The sequence below is a fragment of the Triturus cristatus genome, chromosome 2_1 (assembly GCF_964204655.1).
Source record: "Triturus cristatus chromosome 2_1, aTriCri1.1, whole genome shotgun sequence".
NCBI lineage: Eukaryota > Metazoa > Chordata > Amphibia > Caudata > Salamandridae > Triturus > Triturus cristatus.
This window is the reverse complement of record NC_140581.1, coordinates 425,536,767-425,556,539: the sequence shown is the minus strand read 5'-3', so window position 1 is coordinate 425,556,539 and position 19,773 is coordinate 425,536,767. Positions and strand designations below refer to the sequence as shown.

Genomic DNA, 19,773 nt, shown 5'->3' with positions numbered 1-19,773 from the left:
TTCCATTTGGCTGCATAGCAAGCTCTGGTAGTGGGTCTCCTAGCTTCCTTAATGATCTCCATACAGTCAGGTGGCAGGTTTAGGTAGCCAAACTCTAAGACTTCAGGAGCCAGATTGCCAGGTTCAGCTGTTGCGGATCCGGGTGTTGAATTTCTCCATGGTTCTGCGTCAAAAGCGCGGGTTTGATCCGCAGCCTTTGATGCGGCACCACGGAAAGTTCCAGAAAGGTGGTGTACCATGGCTGGCGTGCCCATGTTGGAGCAACCAGGATGAGTGTCAGAGAGTGCTGTCGCAGTTTGCGTGCCACTAGTGGTATCAACGGCGCTGGGGGAAAAGCGTACGCAAATCTGCCGGACCAGTTCATCCATATCGCATTGCCCTGCGACTGTGGATGTGGGAACCTGGCGGCAAAGCTTTGGCATTTTGCATTTTTCCTTGTGGCGAATAGGTCTATCTCTGGATGACCCCACTGCTGGAAGTACGGTTGGAGCACTGATGGGTGTAGCTCCCACTCGTGCATCTGGTGGCTGTGTCTGCTGAGCAGATCCGCCATCTGGTTGTCTTTGCCTGGGAGGTGTTCCGCCATGAGGAATATGTTCCTCTGAATGGCCCACTTCCACATGCTCTGAGCCAGATGAGACAACTGTGGAGAGTGTGTTCCTCCCTGCTTCTGTATGTAGTACATGGCAGTCATGTTGTCCGTCCGGATCAACATGACCTTGTTGCACAGGTGTACTTTGAATGCTTTCATTGCCAGGAAGATTGCCATCAGTTCCAGAAGGTTGATGTGCATCTTCTTTTGTTGTGTAGTCCATAGTCCCTGCACTGTGTAATTGAGTACATGAGCTCCCCATCCCTGGAGAGACGCGTCCGCTGTCAGTATTATTTGTGGAACAGGCTCTTGGAACGGTCGGCCCTTGCAAAGGTTTTGTGGATTCCACCAATGCAGAGAGTTGTATGCCCGACCGCTCACCAACACTAGGTCTTTCAACTGTCCTTGAGCCTGATTCCACTGACGTGCTAAACACTCCTGAAGCGGGCGCATATGTAGTCTCGCGTGTGGGACTATGAAGATGCAGGAGGCCATCATGCCTATCAACTGCATGAACACTCGCGCCGGCAGGGAGTTTTGAGGTTTGAATTTTGAGATCAGCAGTTGCATGCTGTTGATTCTCACTAAAGTTGGCTGAGCTGTGGCAGCCAGAGTGTTGATTGTAGCGCCTAAGTACTGTTGTACGTGCGCAGGTTGGAGACTTGACTTTGGGTAATTTAGTGAGAATCCCAGATCGTGAAGAAGGTGAATGGTGTGGGACATGTGGGCGGCACATGGTTGTGCTGATTTGGCCTGAACTAGCCAGCCGTCCAAATAAGGGAAGACGTGAATATTTTGTCTTCGCAGATGTGCGGCCACTGTCGCCAGGCACTTGGTAAAGACCCTGGGTGCTGTTGTTACTCCGAGGGGGAGAACTTTGAACTGATAGTGATTCCCTTGAATGGTGAATCTGAGGTATTTCCTGTGTGAAGGGTGTATTGGTATGTGGAAGTATGCATCCTTCAGGTCTAGTGTAGCTAGGAAATCCCCCTGAGTGAGTAGTGGGAGAACCTGTTTGAGGGTGAGCATATGGAAATGCTCCGACAGTATATATAGGTTTAGGGGTCGCAGGTCTAGGATAGGTCGGAGAGCCGTCCTATTTTGGGATCAAGAAGTACAGAGAGTACACTCCTGTGCCCTGCTGAGCGGTGGGCACTACTTCTATGGCCCCTTTTGCGAGCATAGCAAGCACTTCTTGCTGGAGTAAATCTAAGTGTTCGGCTGACATAGGACGGTGCTTTGGTGGTATGTTGGGTGGAGTGGAAGTTAGTTCCAGACAGTACCCATGTTGAATGATGTCCCTGACCCACCTGTCCGTGGTGATGTTCTTCCATGCGGGCAGGAACAGCTGGAGTCGTCCCCCGACAGGTGTTAAGTGGTCGGGGGGTAGGGAGAGGGCGTCACTGTTTGTTTTTTGGGGAGGACCTGGTGTTGCCATATCCACGCCCCCTACCCTTGGCGCTGGATCCACGATATCCACCCCTGTTGTTTTTGTCGTAGGTGGTCTGTGTGCTACCTTTAGCATACTGTTGTTGTGACCCCTGGCCCCTTGACATTCCCCTATTTCCAGTGGGACGAAAGGAGCCACTACGAAATTGTTGGGTTTGTAGCGCCCCCATAGATTTGGCAGTATCTGTGTCTTTTTTTATTTTCTCTAGGGTAGTGTCAACGTCTGGGCCAAATAAAAATTCCGTGTTAACCGGTAAGTTGAGGATATTGTTTTGGATCTCGGGTTTGAAGCCTGAGATGCGTAACCAGGCATGGCGTCGTAACATGACACTTGTGTTTATTGCCCTGGCCGCTGTGTCAGCTGCGTCTAGGGCGCATTTTATGGACGCATTAGTGAGGAGTTGTCCTTCTCTAATGAGGAGCTCCGCTGACTCTTTATACTCCTCTGGTAGGTGTTGGAGCAGTGACTCTAGGGTGTCATAATGTGACCTGTCATAATGTGCCAGGAGTGCTTGTGTATTGGCGATGCGCAGGATATTGGCTGCTTGCGCTGCCACACGTTTGCCAGATGTTTCAAGGACCTTTGAATCTTTGTCGGGGGGAGGAGCATCACCAGTTGTCTGTGAGTGGGCTCTTTTGCGAGCGTTGGCAACCACCATAGAGTCTAATGGCAACTGACCCCTAATGTATTTAGGGTCACCCGGTGCAGGCTTATATTTCTTTTCAATCCTGGGGTTTAACACTCGGGCTCTTGTGGTGTCCTTGAAAATGTCTTTGGCAGGCTTCAGAACCCCTTTAAGCATGGGCAGAGTCTTGACAGTTCTTTCCGAAGATGCGAAAGTGTCAAGCAGGAAGTCCTCCTCAATGGCGTCAGAGTGCAGTTCCACCCCATGATGAGCAGCTGCCCGTTCGATAAGGGCATTAAATGCGGCCGTGTCCTCTGTAGGAGAAGTTTTAATATTGTATAGTTGCGCATCCTGAGCATGTGGCGTGACACTTGGGTCTGTGGGGTCATCCCATGCCTGATCAGGATCCTGTGTGTTATCGGGATCTGCGTCCCCGGGGTAGATGGTATCGTCCCCACCATATTCCTGCATTGTGTCCGATTCAGAAGGGGTAGGAGAAAAGGACTGCGGAGCTAGTTGGAGGGGATGGAAGTGTTCTTGTAACACTGGTTCCTGCTCCGTCGGTAGCTTGCGTTTAAGAGGAATTTTGTATGGCACCTCTTCCCTGATTGGCGTGATCTTGCGCTTGTGGAGCATGAGCCTGCCAGTGTCGGCGTCAATAAACTGTGGCCCTGAAGGGCCGTGTTCTGTTAGGCCAGAGGCGGTGGACTGTGTGTGGAGGACACGTGTCCGAATTTGAAAGAGTTTCGGTGCAGATGTCGGTGGCAGCCCAAAGGTAATGTTGGTGGGCTCCGAGTGCACTGTACTGGGTGAGGTAGTGTGGGGACCCGAGGTAGAGTGGAGGGCTACCTGGTCCCGGATACGTTGGAGAGAGGCAGAGACCTGCTGCACAGCAAACTGAGATGGTGGTTTGGTGGGCATCTTGGTAGTAGGTGTGGAGGCCGACCCCGACTTTTTTGTCGGAAGGGGGTCACTGGCTTGAAGGGATGCATCGATAGTCGACGTAGTCGAGGACTTCTTTGGCATCGGTGCTTTAGGCGTCGACGTTGCCGAGGCGGCCATTTTGACTGCGGAGGCGACGGGCTTCGGTGTCGGTGCCTTGTGGTGCACGAGGGTGTGCCTCTTCTGAGCGTCGACCGCGTCTGCTGCGGTGAGCTCGGCGCCGAAGTCTTTCTGTACGCGTTCGGAGCCAACGACTTTTTTCGGCGTTGGTGCCGGGGCAGCGGACTGTTTTGACGCCCTTGATCCGACCACCACCAGTTTCGCTTTCGATTTTGAAGGGACTGGAGCGATGGATGTTTTTGGGTTTAACAACCCGGTCGTCTTGGGTAATATTGGCTCTTGCATAGTGTTCAGTGCCGGGCCGGAAGGCGGGGCCGAGGAACCATGGATTAGGTCTTGGGTAAGGCCCGAAGGCGATCCCTCGACCGGAGCCTGACGACTAATTTCGGCCTCCGTTTCAACGGATTGGCCTAACTCCTCGGGAGAGCTGTCTTCTTCAGCCCCATAGGCTTCGTCGATGTCCCCTACCTCGTCGACGGCTTCTTCACGTCGAAAGAGCTCTTCGTCATAGTCGATCGGGAACCATGCTCCGAAGCGGGGCTAGGTAGTATTTCTTCCACGCTCTCAGCGTCCTCGTCCTCGGTGCTGAATATGTTGGTGGGTGCGGGCGCTGCCTGCTGCGCCTCGAGTCTCGCTGCCCGTCGGTTGCGTAGAGTTTTCTTGGATCGGAACCGCGCGCAGGCCATGCATTTTGATTCGTCGTGATCCGGCGAGAGACATTTGTTACAGACCGGGTGGACGTCGATGTGAGGGTACTTGGCGTGGCACAACGGACACCTCTTGAACGGAGTTCTCGATTCCATCGTCGATGGAGCGTCGAAGTTTTGACCAATTCGAATCGAAAGTTTGAAAAGGGTGTGGAGCACTAGGACTAGTAGTCGACACCGAACGGTAACTGTACCGACGAAAACTATAGGCCTTTTGGCCTAAACGAAAAGTTTCTTACCTGTCGGTGTAGTTTTGCAGCTTGAAGATCTTTCTGGATTCACTATGCTGTGCATTATTCCGCGATCTTGTGGTTGGGTCCGGATTCGTAGTCTTTTCTTTGTTTTTTGTTTTTTTTGTAGCCCAGATGGGCGGCGACGACCACCATTTGGTGCACCTTCCGTGACGTCGTCGTGCTTCCTGCGGAAGTCCCACCTTTGGGGCGCCATCTTCGGGTTCTTTTTTCCCTTTTTTTTTTTTTTAAACCCTAGGCGATTGCTTAATCCTTCTTGTCCATTTTCTGTACGTTTTCATTTCTTTGATCTTTTCCATTTCACCCCCTCTTCCTCCAGCCTCATCTTCCTGGCGGAGGTGGGTGGGTTCGCTAGTGAATCCAGAAAGATCTTCAAGCTGCAAAACTACACCGACAGGTAAGAAACTTTTCGTTTTGCAGCGTGAATCTTTCTGGATTCACTATGCTGTGCATAGACTTTGTAGCGGTTTTCCTAATTTTGTGGTGGCTGGGTGGAAGATGAGCGTTGGTCGTTGAAAATGTGTTGAAGCACCCTCTTGTCCGACCTGTGCCTCCTTATTCATCTGAATGTCCACGCAGTAGTGTTTCGTGAACGTGTGCACAAATGCCCAAGTCGCCGCGAGACAAATGTCCTGGATGGGCGTGTTCGCCAGGAAGGCAACGGTGGCCCCCTTCTTCCTTGTGGAGTGAGCCTGTGGCCCCTCCGCTAGCTCCTGTCCAGCCTGTTTGTGACAGAATTGAATAGTGAGGGCAATCCACCTAGCGATGGTGCCCTTAGTCACTGGCCTACCCATGAAGCTAGTAGCAAGGACACAAACAGCTGCTTCGACTTCCCGAGTTCCTTGGTTCTCTCAATGTAGTGCATCACCGCTCTTCTGGCATCGAGGGTGTGCAGGGCCTTTTCTGCGTTTGTAGTCGGGTTTTGGAAGAAACTTGGTATCTGGATACTCTGATTCATGTGGAACGCCGACACCACCTTGGTGAAGTGTGGGTCCGTCCTCAGGACTACCCTGTCTTTGTGAATCTGAATGTAGGGTTCCTGTTGCGTTAGCGCTTGAAGCTCGCTCACCCTGCGTAGTGAGGTTATGGCCACTAGAAAGGCCGTTTTCATCGTCAACATTTGCAGAGTGGCCTTGTGAATGGGTTCATCAAACAGCGCCTTCATGAGCTCCGTCAGAACCACGTTTAGATTCCATGCCGGCGGCGGCAACCTTTTCGGAGGGGCCATTCTTTTGGCTCCCTCCATGAATCTCTTCACCACCTGCGAAGTGAAGAAACTTCCACCCTTTTCACCTCTGGTGTAGGCAACGATCGCCGCTAGGTGTACCCTTAGGGAGCTCGAGCAGAGGTTACTTTTTAGAAGGTGTGTGAGGTACCTCAGGACAGTTGAGTCTCTTGTCATTCTGTTTTGCAGGCCTTTTTTCCTGCACCACACCGTGAATCTCTTCCATTTTGCGCTGTAGCATTTTTGTGTAATTGGTTTCCTTGCCTCCCGTAGCACTCGCATAGTGCTCTGAGGCAACCTTAGGTGTGCGAACTCTAGGTCTTCAGGAGCCATGCTGCCAGGTTGAGGGTCTCTGGCTCTGGGTGCAGGACCTCCCTGTTTTGCATTGAGAGCAGGTCTTTTCTCCTCTCGAACCTGTACGGATTGCCTTGCGCCATTTCTTGAATTTGTGAGAACCATGTCTGCCTCGCCCACTGCGGAGCCACTAGGATCAGAGTCATGTTGCTGGTTCTGCACTTGTCGAGCACTCTGTGCAACAGGGGTATCGGTGGAAAGGCGTAGGCAAATGTCCTCGACCAGCTTATCCATAGGGCATTCCCCTGGGATTGCTGATCTGGTTGCCTGGACGCGAAGCTTTGGCATTTTGCATTTTGGCGTGTTGCAAATAGGTCTATTGTGGGAGTTCCCCATCTCCGGAAAAGCTTCTCCGCTTCCTGGCCATTGAGCTCCCACTCGTGCGATGCCGAGGTCTGCCTGCTTAGCCAGTCTGCCTCCACATTGTCCTTCCCCGGTAGGTGAATTGCTAGTAGATCTATCCTGAGAGGTATGGCCCATCTCCAAATCTCCTGAGCCAGAGAGGAGAGAGGGAACGATTGTGTCCCCCCCTGTTTGTTGATGTAGAACATTGCCGTGGTGTTGTCTGTTTGAACCAACACCCTCTGGTTGTACAGGTGCCCCTGGAATCCCTTCAGGGCTAGCAGGATTGTCTTCAACTCAAGGTAATTGATATGGCGAACCGCATCTGCTGGAGCCCACAGACCCCTCACTCTGAGGTTGTCCATGTGCGCTCCCCATCCCTTTTGCGATGCGTCCGTGGTAATGGTCATCGTTGGGTTTGGTGGTGTCAGGCTTCTCCCTGCTGTCATGTTGTCTCTGTTCCACCAAGTTATCTCCTCCTGCACTGCGTGCGTAACAACCACTAGATCCTCCTAACTTCCGTTTGCTTGTGACCATTGCTGTTGTAGCCATTCCTGGAATGGTCTCATGTGCAGGCGTACATTCGGCACCAGCTGGATACACGACGCCATCATCCCCATCATCTTACTCACTGACCTCACTGTCAGAGCTCGCCCCTTCTGGTAGAGCCGCGTCTCCTTCAGTAGGGCATCTGTCCTCCTGTCGCTGGGCACCACTGTACTGTTCAGGGAGTTGATTTTTGCCCCCAGGAAAATCTTCACCTGCTCCGGTTCCATCGACTACTTCCCCCAGTGAATCAAGAACCCCAGGTTCGTGAGAGTGTCTGTTACGCGTTTTGCGTGCCTCTCGCACTTTTCGCATGAGTTTGCCTTGACCAGCCAGTCGTCTAAGTAGGGGTAGACGTGTATCCCCTGCCTTCGTAGGTGGGCCGCGACCGCCGACAGGCATTTTTATAAAAACCCTTGGCGCCGATTTTAATCCGAATGCCAGGGTTGTGAACTGGTAGTGTTCCTGGTCGATGTTGAACCTTAGAAGTCCCTTGTGTCTTCTGTTTATTGGGATGTGCAGGTAGGCATCCTTGAGGTCCACGGTGACCATGAAGTCTCCGTGTCTTATTTGGGGCAGTACCTCCTGCAGCGAAGTCATCTTGAACCTTTGCGTTCTGATGAGCTTGTTTAGGTATCGCAGGTCCAGGATGGGTCTGAGGCTCCCGTCTACCTTCGGGACCACGAAGTAGTTTGAGTAGACCCCGTTGTTGCGTTCTCTGAACGGCACTGGCTCTATGGCTCTCTTTTCTAGAAGCTTCCGTGTTTCTTCTCTGAGTAGGGTCAGTTCTTGAGCCGATCTTTGCCTTCCCTTTGGCTTCCTGTTTGGCAGTTTCCTTTCCAAATCTACGCAGTATCCGTACTGCATGATGTTCAGTATGCACTTGTCTGTGGTTATACGCTGCCACTCGTGAAGGTAGAACCTCAGCCTTCCGCCTACTGGTGTTGTATGCTCGTAGGCTTTTGATCTTTCTCTCCCCCTCGATGTTAGTGTTTCGCGCCACACCCCTGGGGGCATGTCGAGGGTAGGCGTCCTCCTGCGTGCTGAGTCACTTTGATGAGGGCTGGTCCCCCCCTCTCCTTCTCTGGCCACGTCCGTTCCCTCTCCCGCGAAAGGACAGGCCCCGGGGGCTGGTACTGCCAGTTTTGCTTCTGTTGACCCTGTCCGTGACCTTCACCCTGCTGACCCTGCTGGAACGTCTGGTGCGACGGCCCCTGCTGGTTTCCTCCCCTACCGTAGGGTCTCCTTGAGGGGTTGCCTCGCCTCATTCCCCTCAGCTGTAGGGCCCCCATGGACCTCGTCGTTTCGTTTTCTTTTTTCAGCTGGGTAAGCTTCTCGTCAACTGTTGCTCCGAACAGTGTCTCTCCGTTGAAGGGGGTGCTAAGGATGTTGTTCTGCACCTCCGGTTTGAATCCAGAGATTCTTAACCATGCATGCCTTCTCTCGGTGACCCCTATGGCCATGAGTCTTGCTGAAGTCTCTGCCCCGTCCAACGCCGTCTTTATGCAGGAGTTGGCGATGTTTTGCCTTCATCTACTAGGTGTGAGGCTCTCTGGCGGTATTCTTCGGGGAGGTGTTTTACTAGCTCCCCCATCTCGTCCCAGTGCTGGTACTGGTGTCTATTGAGGAGAGCATTGGAATTCGCCATGCGCCAGTGCATAGCGGCGTTCCTCTCGACCTTTCTCCCTGTGAGGTCTATCCTCCTGCTCTCTTTATCAGGTGGTGGGCCCGAGGTTGCTGGTACGTTGGCCCTTCTCCTGGCCGTGGAAGCTATGATGGAGTCGGCGGTCACGCTACCTTTGATGTAAGGGGGGTCCAGGGAAGAGTGCTTATACTTCTCAGTCCTGGGCGTGATCGACCGGCAGGTCGCTGGTTCCTTGAAGGCTTCTCTCCCCTGATTCATCACGCTTTGTAGCATGGGGAGGAACTGGCTCCTCGTCTGCATGGGGAGCAGGGTCTCGAGGAGAAAATCGGCTTTCGGCTTCTCTTCGTCGAGTTTGACGCCGAAGGCTGTCGCTGCGCTCCTGACCACCATATTGTACACCCAGATGTCGTCGGGTGGCGAAGGCCTCGAAGGGTATGTGTCCACGGACTCCTCCGGGTTTTCGGTGTCGAGATCCTGCCATTCGATCTCGTGGCTGGTAGATGGTGCCGAGCCGTAGACCGACTGTTGGTCTTCTTCCTCGGCTTCCTCGTCATAATAGGTCTCGTCTTCCTCTTCGAGATCCCTCATCAGTCCCTCTGTGTCGAATTCATCCTCGACCTCGACGCCGTCCGCCGATGAAACAGTTGGAATCTTGAATTCCTTCATCTTGGCGTCGAACTCCTTCTTCCTTTGAAGGATGTTCTCCATTTCGGCCTCGAGTCGCCTCTTCTTTTTCTCCATCTCGAAGATGCTTTCGGCGTCGACAGCGGGTCTTTTCGTCGAAACTTGCGTCGACGTCGACCGTTCTTTCAGCGTCGATCGGCCCGTTCCCTGGGTTGTCTTCGACGACCCTTGCTTTTCGGCGTCTTTCGGCACCAGGGAGTCCTTCTCTAAGGATCCGCTCGGCCTCTTGTCCATGGTTCCCCCTTTGGTCGTCGAAGTTTTCGGCGCCGGGGCTCCCTTCGTGGACTTAGACTCAGATTTTCTCGAGTCACCCTCGTGTTTGAGGTACTTTCTGTTTTTTGCTCGACGATTCTTACCTCGTCTTCTTTTTTCTTGTCGGTCTCTACGACCGTGAAGTTTTCGGCTGTCCCGGCGACGTTGTCCTCGTCGTCCGAGGAGAGGCCCAGATCGTAGAGCGACGGGGCCTTACCCTTGCCATCCATGCTGGCGCTGGCTCTTCTCTGCCGATCTCTCACCCTGAGCGTCTTCGGCGCGAAGGCTGAGCAGGCGTTGCAGTCCTTACTCTGGTGTTCGACCGGTAGGCAGAGGTTGCAGACCGGATGCTGGTCCTTCTGCGCGAACCTGTGGTGGCAGTTTGGGCAGAACTTGAATGGCGTCTTGTCCATTGCGCTCAGGGCCTCTGAGTGCGCATTCTCCAAGGTCGTCGAAGAAAAAGGGCGCTGAACCTCCTTTCTTCGCGCTCCTGATGAAATATCTTCCTTTCGTGTGATATCTCCGATGTATTTGTCGACGAAACTCGCTTTTCTTTCTTCTTCCTTCGGTTGTAACTCTGGAGCTTCTCGATGACGATCCAGACCCAACGGCGGAAAAAAGAATCTGAAGATGGCGCCCCAAAGGTGGGACTTCCGCAGGAAGCACGATGACGTCACGGAAGGTGCACCAAATGGTGGTCGTCGCCGCCCACCTGGGCTACAAAAAAAAAAAAAAAAAAAAAAGAAAAGACTACGAATCCGGACCCAACCACAAGATCGCGGAATAATGCACAGCATAGTGAATCCAGAAAGATTCACGCTGCAAAACTATGTATTCCGAAGTTGAGCTAAGATAGTTGCATCCGAACCCAATGGCGGAAAAAAACAATCTGGGGATGGAGAGGATGCCCATGCGCACTGTGGTCCAGGGGAGGAGTCACCCATCTCAGGATGCTTCGAAGACTCTTCCAGGACAACAATGTGCAATCATCCGGACCCAACACTAGGCGGCGAGCTATGCACAGATATGAATTCAGCAGCCCACATGCCTCGAACCTACAGAAACCTGAGAGGACTGCCTGCCTTCGAAAAAGACTCAAGACCTCCTGTGAACAGCAAACCTGTTCTAAAGAACTCTAAAGGAGAAGACTGAGGCACCCGGGCCGTGGAGAAGAGTACACCAGGTGTTTCTACATCCCCGAGCATCGCACACCTTGAACCCTTACCCCCCGTTGGTTTACCCACCCCCCAGGCTTCCTAGCTAGAGCATGCAGCCTCTTTTTACAGTGAACGATCCCCGTCGAAACGCATTGGTCTCCTAATGTTGATTTGCACCCGGCTGCCCTTGTGCTGCTGGTGGTGCACTGTTGGTGCTGCCTCGGACCATGCCCAGCATGCACCTTAACTCCTGGAGACTGGTCTTTTAAGTTGATTTACTGTACCTGTTTGCAGAACTTGTTCTTCCTTCCATAGGTTAACATTGCAGAACTCAGAAATTGCAGTGTCTACTTATTAAAGTGAAAAGAATTTATATTTGAAAACAATTATCTGAACGATTTTTCTCCGATGCCTAAACATTTACAAATATACTTGCTATTTTTATAAATTGGTGTGGATCTCCTTCTTGAGTAGTGTTTATTTATTAATCATTGTGTGTATCTGCCAATGTCTTGCATTCCTCTGTGTTAAGCCTAAGGCTGCTCGACCACACTACCCCGTAAACAGACCACTTTGGGATTGCATAGCAAGCCCTGTCCACTCATAAGGGAACCCCTGGACTCTTTACACTGGATTTCAGATTTCAGATATATCACATAAAGAGCCAGCTTCCTACACTCAATCTTACAGATGCATGTGCAGACACACCAAGACACGTGTAGGCTGCCCTTCCCAACAAGTCACAGTAACACACGGCAAACAAATGTTCTCATGCATTTACAAAGCGCTTAAATAGCAGTTTCTATCTCACATGCTTGACATAAGATAGTTTGTAAGGAGCACTGCTACTCCTAGTGGATTCTAGGAGCTCTGCTTAGACAGACTGTTACAGGAACGCAAACAAGACACAATGAGCAACAGAGCACACTTTACTAAACTGTGCCCTGCTGGCAAACCCTCTCATGCTCAGTAATATTCACTCGCAGTTTACACACTTAAGTCGATCTTTTATAGTGCTGGTGTGACACTAGGCATCGATTACGCATGCTAGAGAGGTCTTACAGGGGATGTACAGTAGTTTACGTCTGTCCTGCCAAGCACAAATCAACACACACCTGCACAGTGATCCACCCATGCACGGACCCCAGCTGTGCACTGCCTTTTTGATGTTACTATAAATTACACAGTATAACAAACTGTACGTGCACAGCTTAGCACCCTGCTGCCGCCCTACCTTATCCCTCCCCCCCCCCCCCCTCTGCAGGAATCCGTGGCCTCATCTGACACAGTGAATCACTGGACCTCCTCCCTGCCGAATCCTCCCCCACTTAAGTGTCCAGATGACTAGGGCACCTCAGCAATCACTTGATGTCATACAAGCGCCCCTCACTGATCAGCTACTAGTAAGCAGTTTATTGTGAAATTCACAAACAGTGGTGTGAAAATTTCTAAAATATTAGAAGAGCTGCTTCCTCAAATTCAGAATTGTATTTATTTGTTATAAATACATATATATCAATTTCCCTAAGCGCAGTCCACAATTTTTTCTAACCTTACTTCATGCATTATTTCCGCCTGTCATTCTCAAGCCTATCATCAGAAAAAAAATATATTTTCTTACTCTGCATACCACCAAGATCTATCTCATCCCTCATCTTTTCTTAGTTATTACGGCACTCCCCCCATTGCAGGTATCCCACTCTCCACTTCGTTTTCAATTCTTGAAACTAGACTAATTTTCAGCTTTCCTCCTACTGTTCCACCAACTCTTCCCTCTCATCTCATGGCTACCATTTCACTTGCACAGGCTCTTTCAATTTCCCTGCATCACCTCCATGAACTCACCATACAGATGTGATGTCTGGTTATTCTGTTCTCATTTGCAATCATTATTTGGTCTCCAAATTTCTTCTTTTATCTCTACATCATTCATGTTGCCATTCTCATTTCCACTTATTTTCATCACTTGGCCCAATCACGGTGAACTCTTGCTCTCTACCTTTTTGTGATATGATCACCTTGAACTCACTTCTTCCACCCTAATCTACCACTTCTGTAGGTCTGTCTCTTCCCATAGCGGTTTTAATACCGTTTCAGTTGATTTACTCTTCTGATTGGAGTGTCTGTTTAACTGCCTGTACAGTGGTTTGGTGAAAGAACTCTATAATTACAACAGAGAGGAATGCTAGCTGTACAGTCAGGGAATTAAGCATTTGTGGTCAATATTGCGGTTAAGTGCCATGCGAAGGGGAAATGTCATAGTATTTAAGGGAATAAAATAAAAGCTACTGTATTCAAATCACAACAGATTATCAACATACAATAATAGTAATGTAATTATACCTGCGCTTAGAAGGAGATCTTTTCTTTGAAGACCGTGAGGATGGGGATCTTGAGCGAGTCTTGGATCTTGATCTAGTACGTGTCTTAGCAATAGTAACTGGTTTCTCAACAGGTACGTCTACTAAAGATTGGGAAAAAACAAAATCACCATTAAGAATGTTTTAAAAGATTAACACATCTAGAATTTCAAAATCTTAATCCTCATAGTGACACCTCCAAAAACCTAACTCAACACCAAAGATGTAGCTACATCAGACAAATGCATCACTGCTTAAAAGTCAGAGTTCCATGAAGTTTTGAAACCATTCTAGAAAAAATGTTTATAAGTTACTTCACAAACTATATACTTTGTTTTTTAACACTTTCATATGGAAGGGTTGTAACAATTGAGCAGTAACGGACAATATGCATTTAGTACTTTAAAAAAAGAACGAACTGGAGACAAGAGCATGGTCAGGGATACCTTCTTATTTATCCTCCTACACAAGGCAATTTTCTACAAATTACATGAAAGGAATATGCTACTTACCAGTATGCATCTGTTCTTGGCATGTAGAGCTGCAGATCTACACACTTTTGCATAGATCGCCATCTGGTGTTGGGCCTGGATGTTTGCAGTTTGCTTTTCCTCTTGGAAAGTCTTTGGGAGTCACGAGGTCGGTGACTCCTCCCTTGGTCCGTATTGCGTATGGGCTTCGGCTCCATCCTCAGATTGTTTTTCGCCAACGGGGAAAGATGGAGTGTAATAATAATAGTGAAGAAACCCATGTGTGTTGTATCTAAATAAGATAGACTGGAACAGATACAGGTAGCCGGGGAGGCGGGTGGGCTTGTGTAGATCTGCAGCTCTACATGCCAAGAACAGATGCATACTGGTAAGTAGCATATTCCGTTCGAGGCATATGAGCTGCAGATTACACACTTTTGCATAGAATATATAGCAGTTCCCAACCCTAGCGGCGATCACCGGTATCTGTTGCAGTAGTTTGAAAAAGTGTTTTTAGTACAGCCTGGCCCACACTAGCTTGTTGCTTGGTTTGCACATCTACACAGTAATGTTTAGTGAAAGTGTGCGGTGTTGACCATGCAGCTGCTTTGCAGATATCATCTAATGGGATGTTCCCTAGAAAAGCCATAGAAGCCCCTATCTTTCGTGTAGAGTGTGCTTTAGGGGGAACAGATAGCGTGCGTTTTGCCTTGTGGTAGCAAATCTGTATGCATTTTACAATCCACCTAGCTATCCCTGATTTAGAGATGGGGTTGCCTTTATGTGGTGGAGAGAAAGAGCCAAACAGTTGTTTGGTCTTTCTGAAAGGTTGTGTTCTCTGGATATAGTAAAGTAAGGCCCTTTTAACATCCAGTGTGTGCAGAGCCCTTTCTGCAACAGTTTGAGGTTGCGAGAAAAAAAACGGTAATTCTACAGATTGGTTTAGATGAAAGGGGGAAATGACTTTGGGGAGGAATTTTGGGTTGGTACGGAGGACAACCTTGTTTGGGTGCATTTGGAGAAAAGGTTCTTGTATAGTAAGTGCTTGTATCTCACTGACCCTTCTAAGGGAAGTGATGGCTACAAGGAAAGCTGTTTTCCATGTGAGAAATTGCAGTTCACATTTATGCAAAGGTTCAAAAGGCGGTCCCATTAGTCTTGTGAGAACTATGTTTAAGTTCCACACAGGTGAGGGTGGTATTCTGGGGGGAATTATTCGTTTGAGGCCCTCCATGAAGGCTTTAATGGCAGGCACTCTGAAAAGTGATAGGTGCTGTCTGTTTTGTAAGTAGGCGGCAATTGCTACGAGGTGTAGCCGGATGGATGTATATGCTAGGTTACACCTTTGTAGATGGAGTAAGTAGCATATGATGTGCTGTATAGATACGTCTAGAGGGTTGATTGTGTTGTTATGGCAATAAACAACAAATCTTTTCCACTTTGCCGCGTAGCAGGCTCTAGTAGTAGGGCGCCTAGCTTCTCTGATGACGTTCATACAGTCAGGGGGAAGGTTAAGGTATCCGAACTCTAGGATCTCAGGAGCCAAATCGCAAGGTTGAGCTGAGCTGGGTCCGGGTGTCTGATCTCTCCATGGTTCTGGGTTAGGAGGCATGGTGAGAGATGTAACTTTTGGTGTGGCACTACCGAGCGTTCCAGCAGCGTGGTGTACCACGGTTATCTGGCCCATGTGGGAGCTACTAGAATCAGTATGAGGGAGAGCTGTTGTAGCTTTCGCACCACTAATGGAATTAGTGGGAGAGGTGGAAAGGCGTACGCAAATTTGCCTGACCAGTTCATCCATATCGCATTGCCTTTGGACAATGGGTGTGGGTATCTGGCAGCGAAGCTTGGGCATTTTATGTTTTCGTGGGTGGCGAAGAAGTCTATCTGAGGATGCCCCCACATCTGAAAGAACAGGTGAAGAACCTGCGGGTGAAGTAGAGGTCGATCTCTTCTTCGGTGCCGAAGTGTGTTTATCGGCAGCGCTGGCAGGCTGGCTCGAGCCGGAGCCGCCGGAAGGCTTATTAGGCTTCTTCCCCGGGCCCGAAGGTGGGGTGTTCGAAGCAGTGTCTTTGGTCTTGCCTAGGCCCGGAGGCGATGGCGTGACCGATGCCTTTTTGGGTGTCGGCGCGGGTGTGGGAGGGGGTATTTTACTCACGACCCTCTGCGCCGGGGTGATGTCCTCCACATCCGAGTCGTCGGCTTCCGAAGCACTGACGAGGTCCTCTTTGGTGTGCTGCTGTCCCGGCGCTTCGACGTCGTCCCCGAAGATGTCGACTGGAACGGAGGTCGGGGAGTGCGCCATGTTTCGTCTGGCCTTTCGATCTCGAATAGTCTTTTTGGATCTGAAAGACTTGTAGGCGGAACAGTCTCGAGCCTCGTGTTCAGGGGAGAGACAGAGGTTGCACACCTCATGACGATCGGTGTGGGGGAATTTGGACCCACATCGAGGGCACTTCTTGAATGGAGTTCTTTCCATCAGCCGGGACCGGAGCTTGGATAGGCCCGAAGGCCGCCGTCGACGACTGGAATCGAAGGTGTGTCGAAGAAAAGGTCATTGGGGAGATCAGGATCTGAACAATACCGCGAAGAGCGAGGATTCCGCTTCGATCGTCGAACTGGAAATGTTCGGAACCGGAGCGTGAAGTATTACATCCGAGCCCGATGGCGGAAAAAAACAATCTCAGGATGGAGCCGAAGCCCATGCGCAATACGGACCAAGAGAGGAGTCACCGGCCTCGTGACTCCCAAAGACTTTCCAAGAGGAAAAACAAACTGCAAACATCCGGGCCCAACACCAGATGGCGATCTATGCAAAAGTGTGTAATCTGCAGCTCATATGCCTCGAACATTACTTTACATATGGCTAAAAAGAAGCCAGGGTTCCAAGACAAAGGCAGAGAAGAATGAGTCTCTTTCCTTACAGGCTGTGTACTTATTCTTACGGCTGTCTCCTGTAGAACAAGCTTCAAGAAGACATTAATGAGAAGAGGGAGAAATCAGCTAACATGTCACACAGAATTCTAGCCAATGGGGTACAAGTCCTGCTACAAAGAATGAGAAGGCCCAGGAACCAACATCCAATCTTATTCCTACAGAAAGATTTCTGGGTTGGCTAAAAAGGCTAAGATACAGAAAACATCAATGGGAACATGGATCTGAAAACCCACATAGCCTGCCTTGACTGCTCAGTGAGACGAGTTGAACATATTTAGTAGGCAGGTGAAGCTAAGGGAGGCCAGGTGGTTTTGAGCACACCTTTGCCTTAGTAGTACATCTAGACCTTATTAGAAAAAAAGGTCTTATATTACCATTCATAAAAACAAAACATTCCAAATATTTAGGCTGTTGAGTGCACTGAAAGAAGAGTTTAAATATACGTAGTTCAATATATGGTCAGAGGGGCAGATTTTATACAGACAGCATTGAAAGACCATTATAGCTGGTACAGAAGAGAGGCCACTGTCATAGCTGATATAGAAGAAAGGTATTACTTCTTTATCAAAACTGACTGGACTAGAGCAGTGTTTCACTGATGGGAAACACAATGGTTACTTACTAGTAGGAGTAGTTTTGCAGATTATGGAATTTTCTGGATTCACATGCTGTGCATCATTTCGCCATCTAGTGGTTGGGTCCGAAATTGTCTTTGTTTTTTTGGTCGCTGTCGGCCACCATTTGGTGCCAGGTATGTCTCCTGTGTGACGTCAGATGGTATCCTGGAGGTCGACGTGCATAGTGGCCATCTTCGGATTCATTTTTAGGTCTCGTCTGAGCCAGCGCTTTAGCGCTGCTCTGGCGAGAGCAATAGAAAACGGGGATCTGGAAGTGCAAACAGTGCTTTTCAGGCCCCCAACTACAGTGTATGTGCGCCAGGCGCGCGCACCATTTGGCAGCCTGCGTGTACATTTCGCGGGCGCTTTGATGTTCTCAGTGAGTCGCGCGGCCACTGCGAACATCAAAGCGCCCGCGAAATGATTACTTTCACTTTAACATTCGCACCTACTTGGCAGACTGGTTCTCTGTTGCTCTTTCCTCATCTGCTCTCTATCCTCAGAGTCCGTCCCTCCCCCTGTTGCAGCAGCTGGCATTACACGGGGGAGGGTGGCTCTTCATGCCTACTAAAAAACAAGCATTGGCTTAGCCAATAGGTCTCGCTTTTGGGACCTTATAAGTATTTAGTTATGCAACTGTTGCATAGTTGAACACTTATAAGGTCCCAAAAGCGAGACCTATTGGCTATGCCAATGCTTGTTCTGTTCTTATGTCTTTGTAATCCTTGAGATGGTTTGAGAAATACGGATATAATCCTTTGCTTCCCCACCTGTTTGTTTTCCTTATAGGGAAGGTTGGGTAGGCCGCATGGGAATCCAGAAAATTCTTCAAGCTGCAAAACTACTCCTACTCTTAAGTAACCATTTCGTTTTGCCGCATGAATCCTTTTCTGGATTCACATGCTAAGCATCGGATTACGTAACGGTTTCTCCCTTGTCTGGGAGGCTGTGGTGTATGGAAGACCTTGCAAACAGGTGTTGAAGAACCCTTTTTCCAATTTGAGCTTTCTTATTCTTTTGTATGTCCACACAATAATGTTTTGTAAAGGTGTGTGGTGATGCCCATGTTGCTGCTGAGCAAACAGAATCAATGGGTACATTAGCCATAAAGGCTAACGTTGCTCCTTTCTTTCTAGTGGAGTGAGCAGTTGGTTGCAGTTAGTTCCTTTTTGGAATTGGAATAACATAATTGGGTGGCTTGTACTATCCATCTTGCAATAGTTGCTTTTGTGACCGCTGATCCTGTGTTGGTGTGTGCATAGGTGACAAACAATTGCTTTGTCTTCCTGATTCGTTCTGTTTTTTGCAAATAGTACAGTAAAGCCCTCCTTACATCCAGGGTATGGAGGCTTCTCCCTCCTTTCGTTTTTGGGTCTTGGAAGAAAACCGGCAGGGGAAGGATTTGGTTTAAGTAATACTTAGATATCACTTTTGGCAAAAACTGTGGATAGGTTTTTAAGATTACTTTATCCGTATGAATTTGTAAGTAGGGTTCTTGTATTATTAAAGATTGCAGTTCACTTACTCTTCGTAGTGATGTTATAGCAATGAGAAAGGCTGTCTTTAGAGTAATATGCTTGAGGTCTGCTGCATGCATGGGCTCGAAGGGTTTTGTCATTAGTTGAGAAAGTACTGTTTTTAAGCTCCATGTGGGTACAGGGGAAGCTCTTGGTGGAGTTATTCTTTTTGCTCCTTCTAAGAAACTTTTGATAACTGGTCTTGTAAAAAAGCGTTTGCATGATTTTCCTCTTGTGTATGCCATCTTGGCAGCAAGGTGCACTTTAAGGCTGGAAAAGTTGATATTGCTGTCCAAGAGGTAAGTGAGATATGTAATAACTGTTTCTTGTGTTTTGATTGAACCAATTTTGATGTTAGCGGTGCACCATCTAGTATATCACTTCCATTTTGCTGTATAGCATTTTCTTGTTGAGTGTTTCCTTCCTTCCCTTAGAACTTCGGGGAGACAGGTTGACATGCCCAAACTATGTACTCTGGCACCAAGCTAGCTGTAGTTTTGCCGGTTCTGGGTGGAAAATCTGGCCCTGCTGCATTGTTAGCAGGTTTTTTTCTACTTTGATCCTGACCATCTCTCCCTTGGATAATTTTGTTTTGGACACTGAGGGGCAATGAGAATCATATTTCTTCTGGGCTTTTTGTAACACTCTTTACATCAGGGGTACTGGTGGAAAGGCGTAAGCAAATGTCTGTCACCAATTGAGTGGAAGTGCATTTCCCTTTGATAGGTGGTGTGGAAACCTAGAGGCAAAGCATTAGCATTTCTTGTTCTGCATTGTTGCAAACAGATCTATCACTGGTGTTCCCCAGATGTTGAATAGATATTGTACTGTCCTCTGCTTCAACTCTCATTCGTGGGAGCAGTTGTTTTGTCTGCTCAGTTGGTCTGCTGTAAAGTTGTCTATTCCTGGTAGATGTTCTGTCTGTAGATTGATCTTTTGAAGTATTGCCCATTGCCAGATTTCCTGTGCAAGTGTGCTTA

The 19,773-nt window shown here is 49.1% G+C and overlaps 1 protein-coding gene across 8 annotated transcripts in view; it reads right to left on the bottom strand.

Annotated features, from left to right (window-relative positions):
• The window catches only part of SREK1 (splicing regulatory glutamic acid and lysine rich protein 1), a 530,578-nt gene that overhangs the window by 296,876 nt on the left and 213,929 nt on the right, over nucleotides 1–19,773 (bottom strand). For 5 of the 8 annotated variants that reach the window (XM_085631944.1, XM_085631876.1, XM_085631894.1 and 2 more), the window contains one exon: nucleotides 13,236–13,356. In XM_085631944.1, coding sequence (XP_085488070.1) covers nucleotides 13,236–13,356 — 121 coding nt within the window. The remainder of the gene's footprint in view (nucleotides 1–13,235; nucleotides 13,357–19,773) is intronic. The other 3 variants (XM_085631886.1, XM_085631904.1, XM_085631924.1) reach the window with 1 other exon arrangement.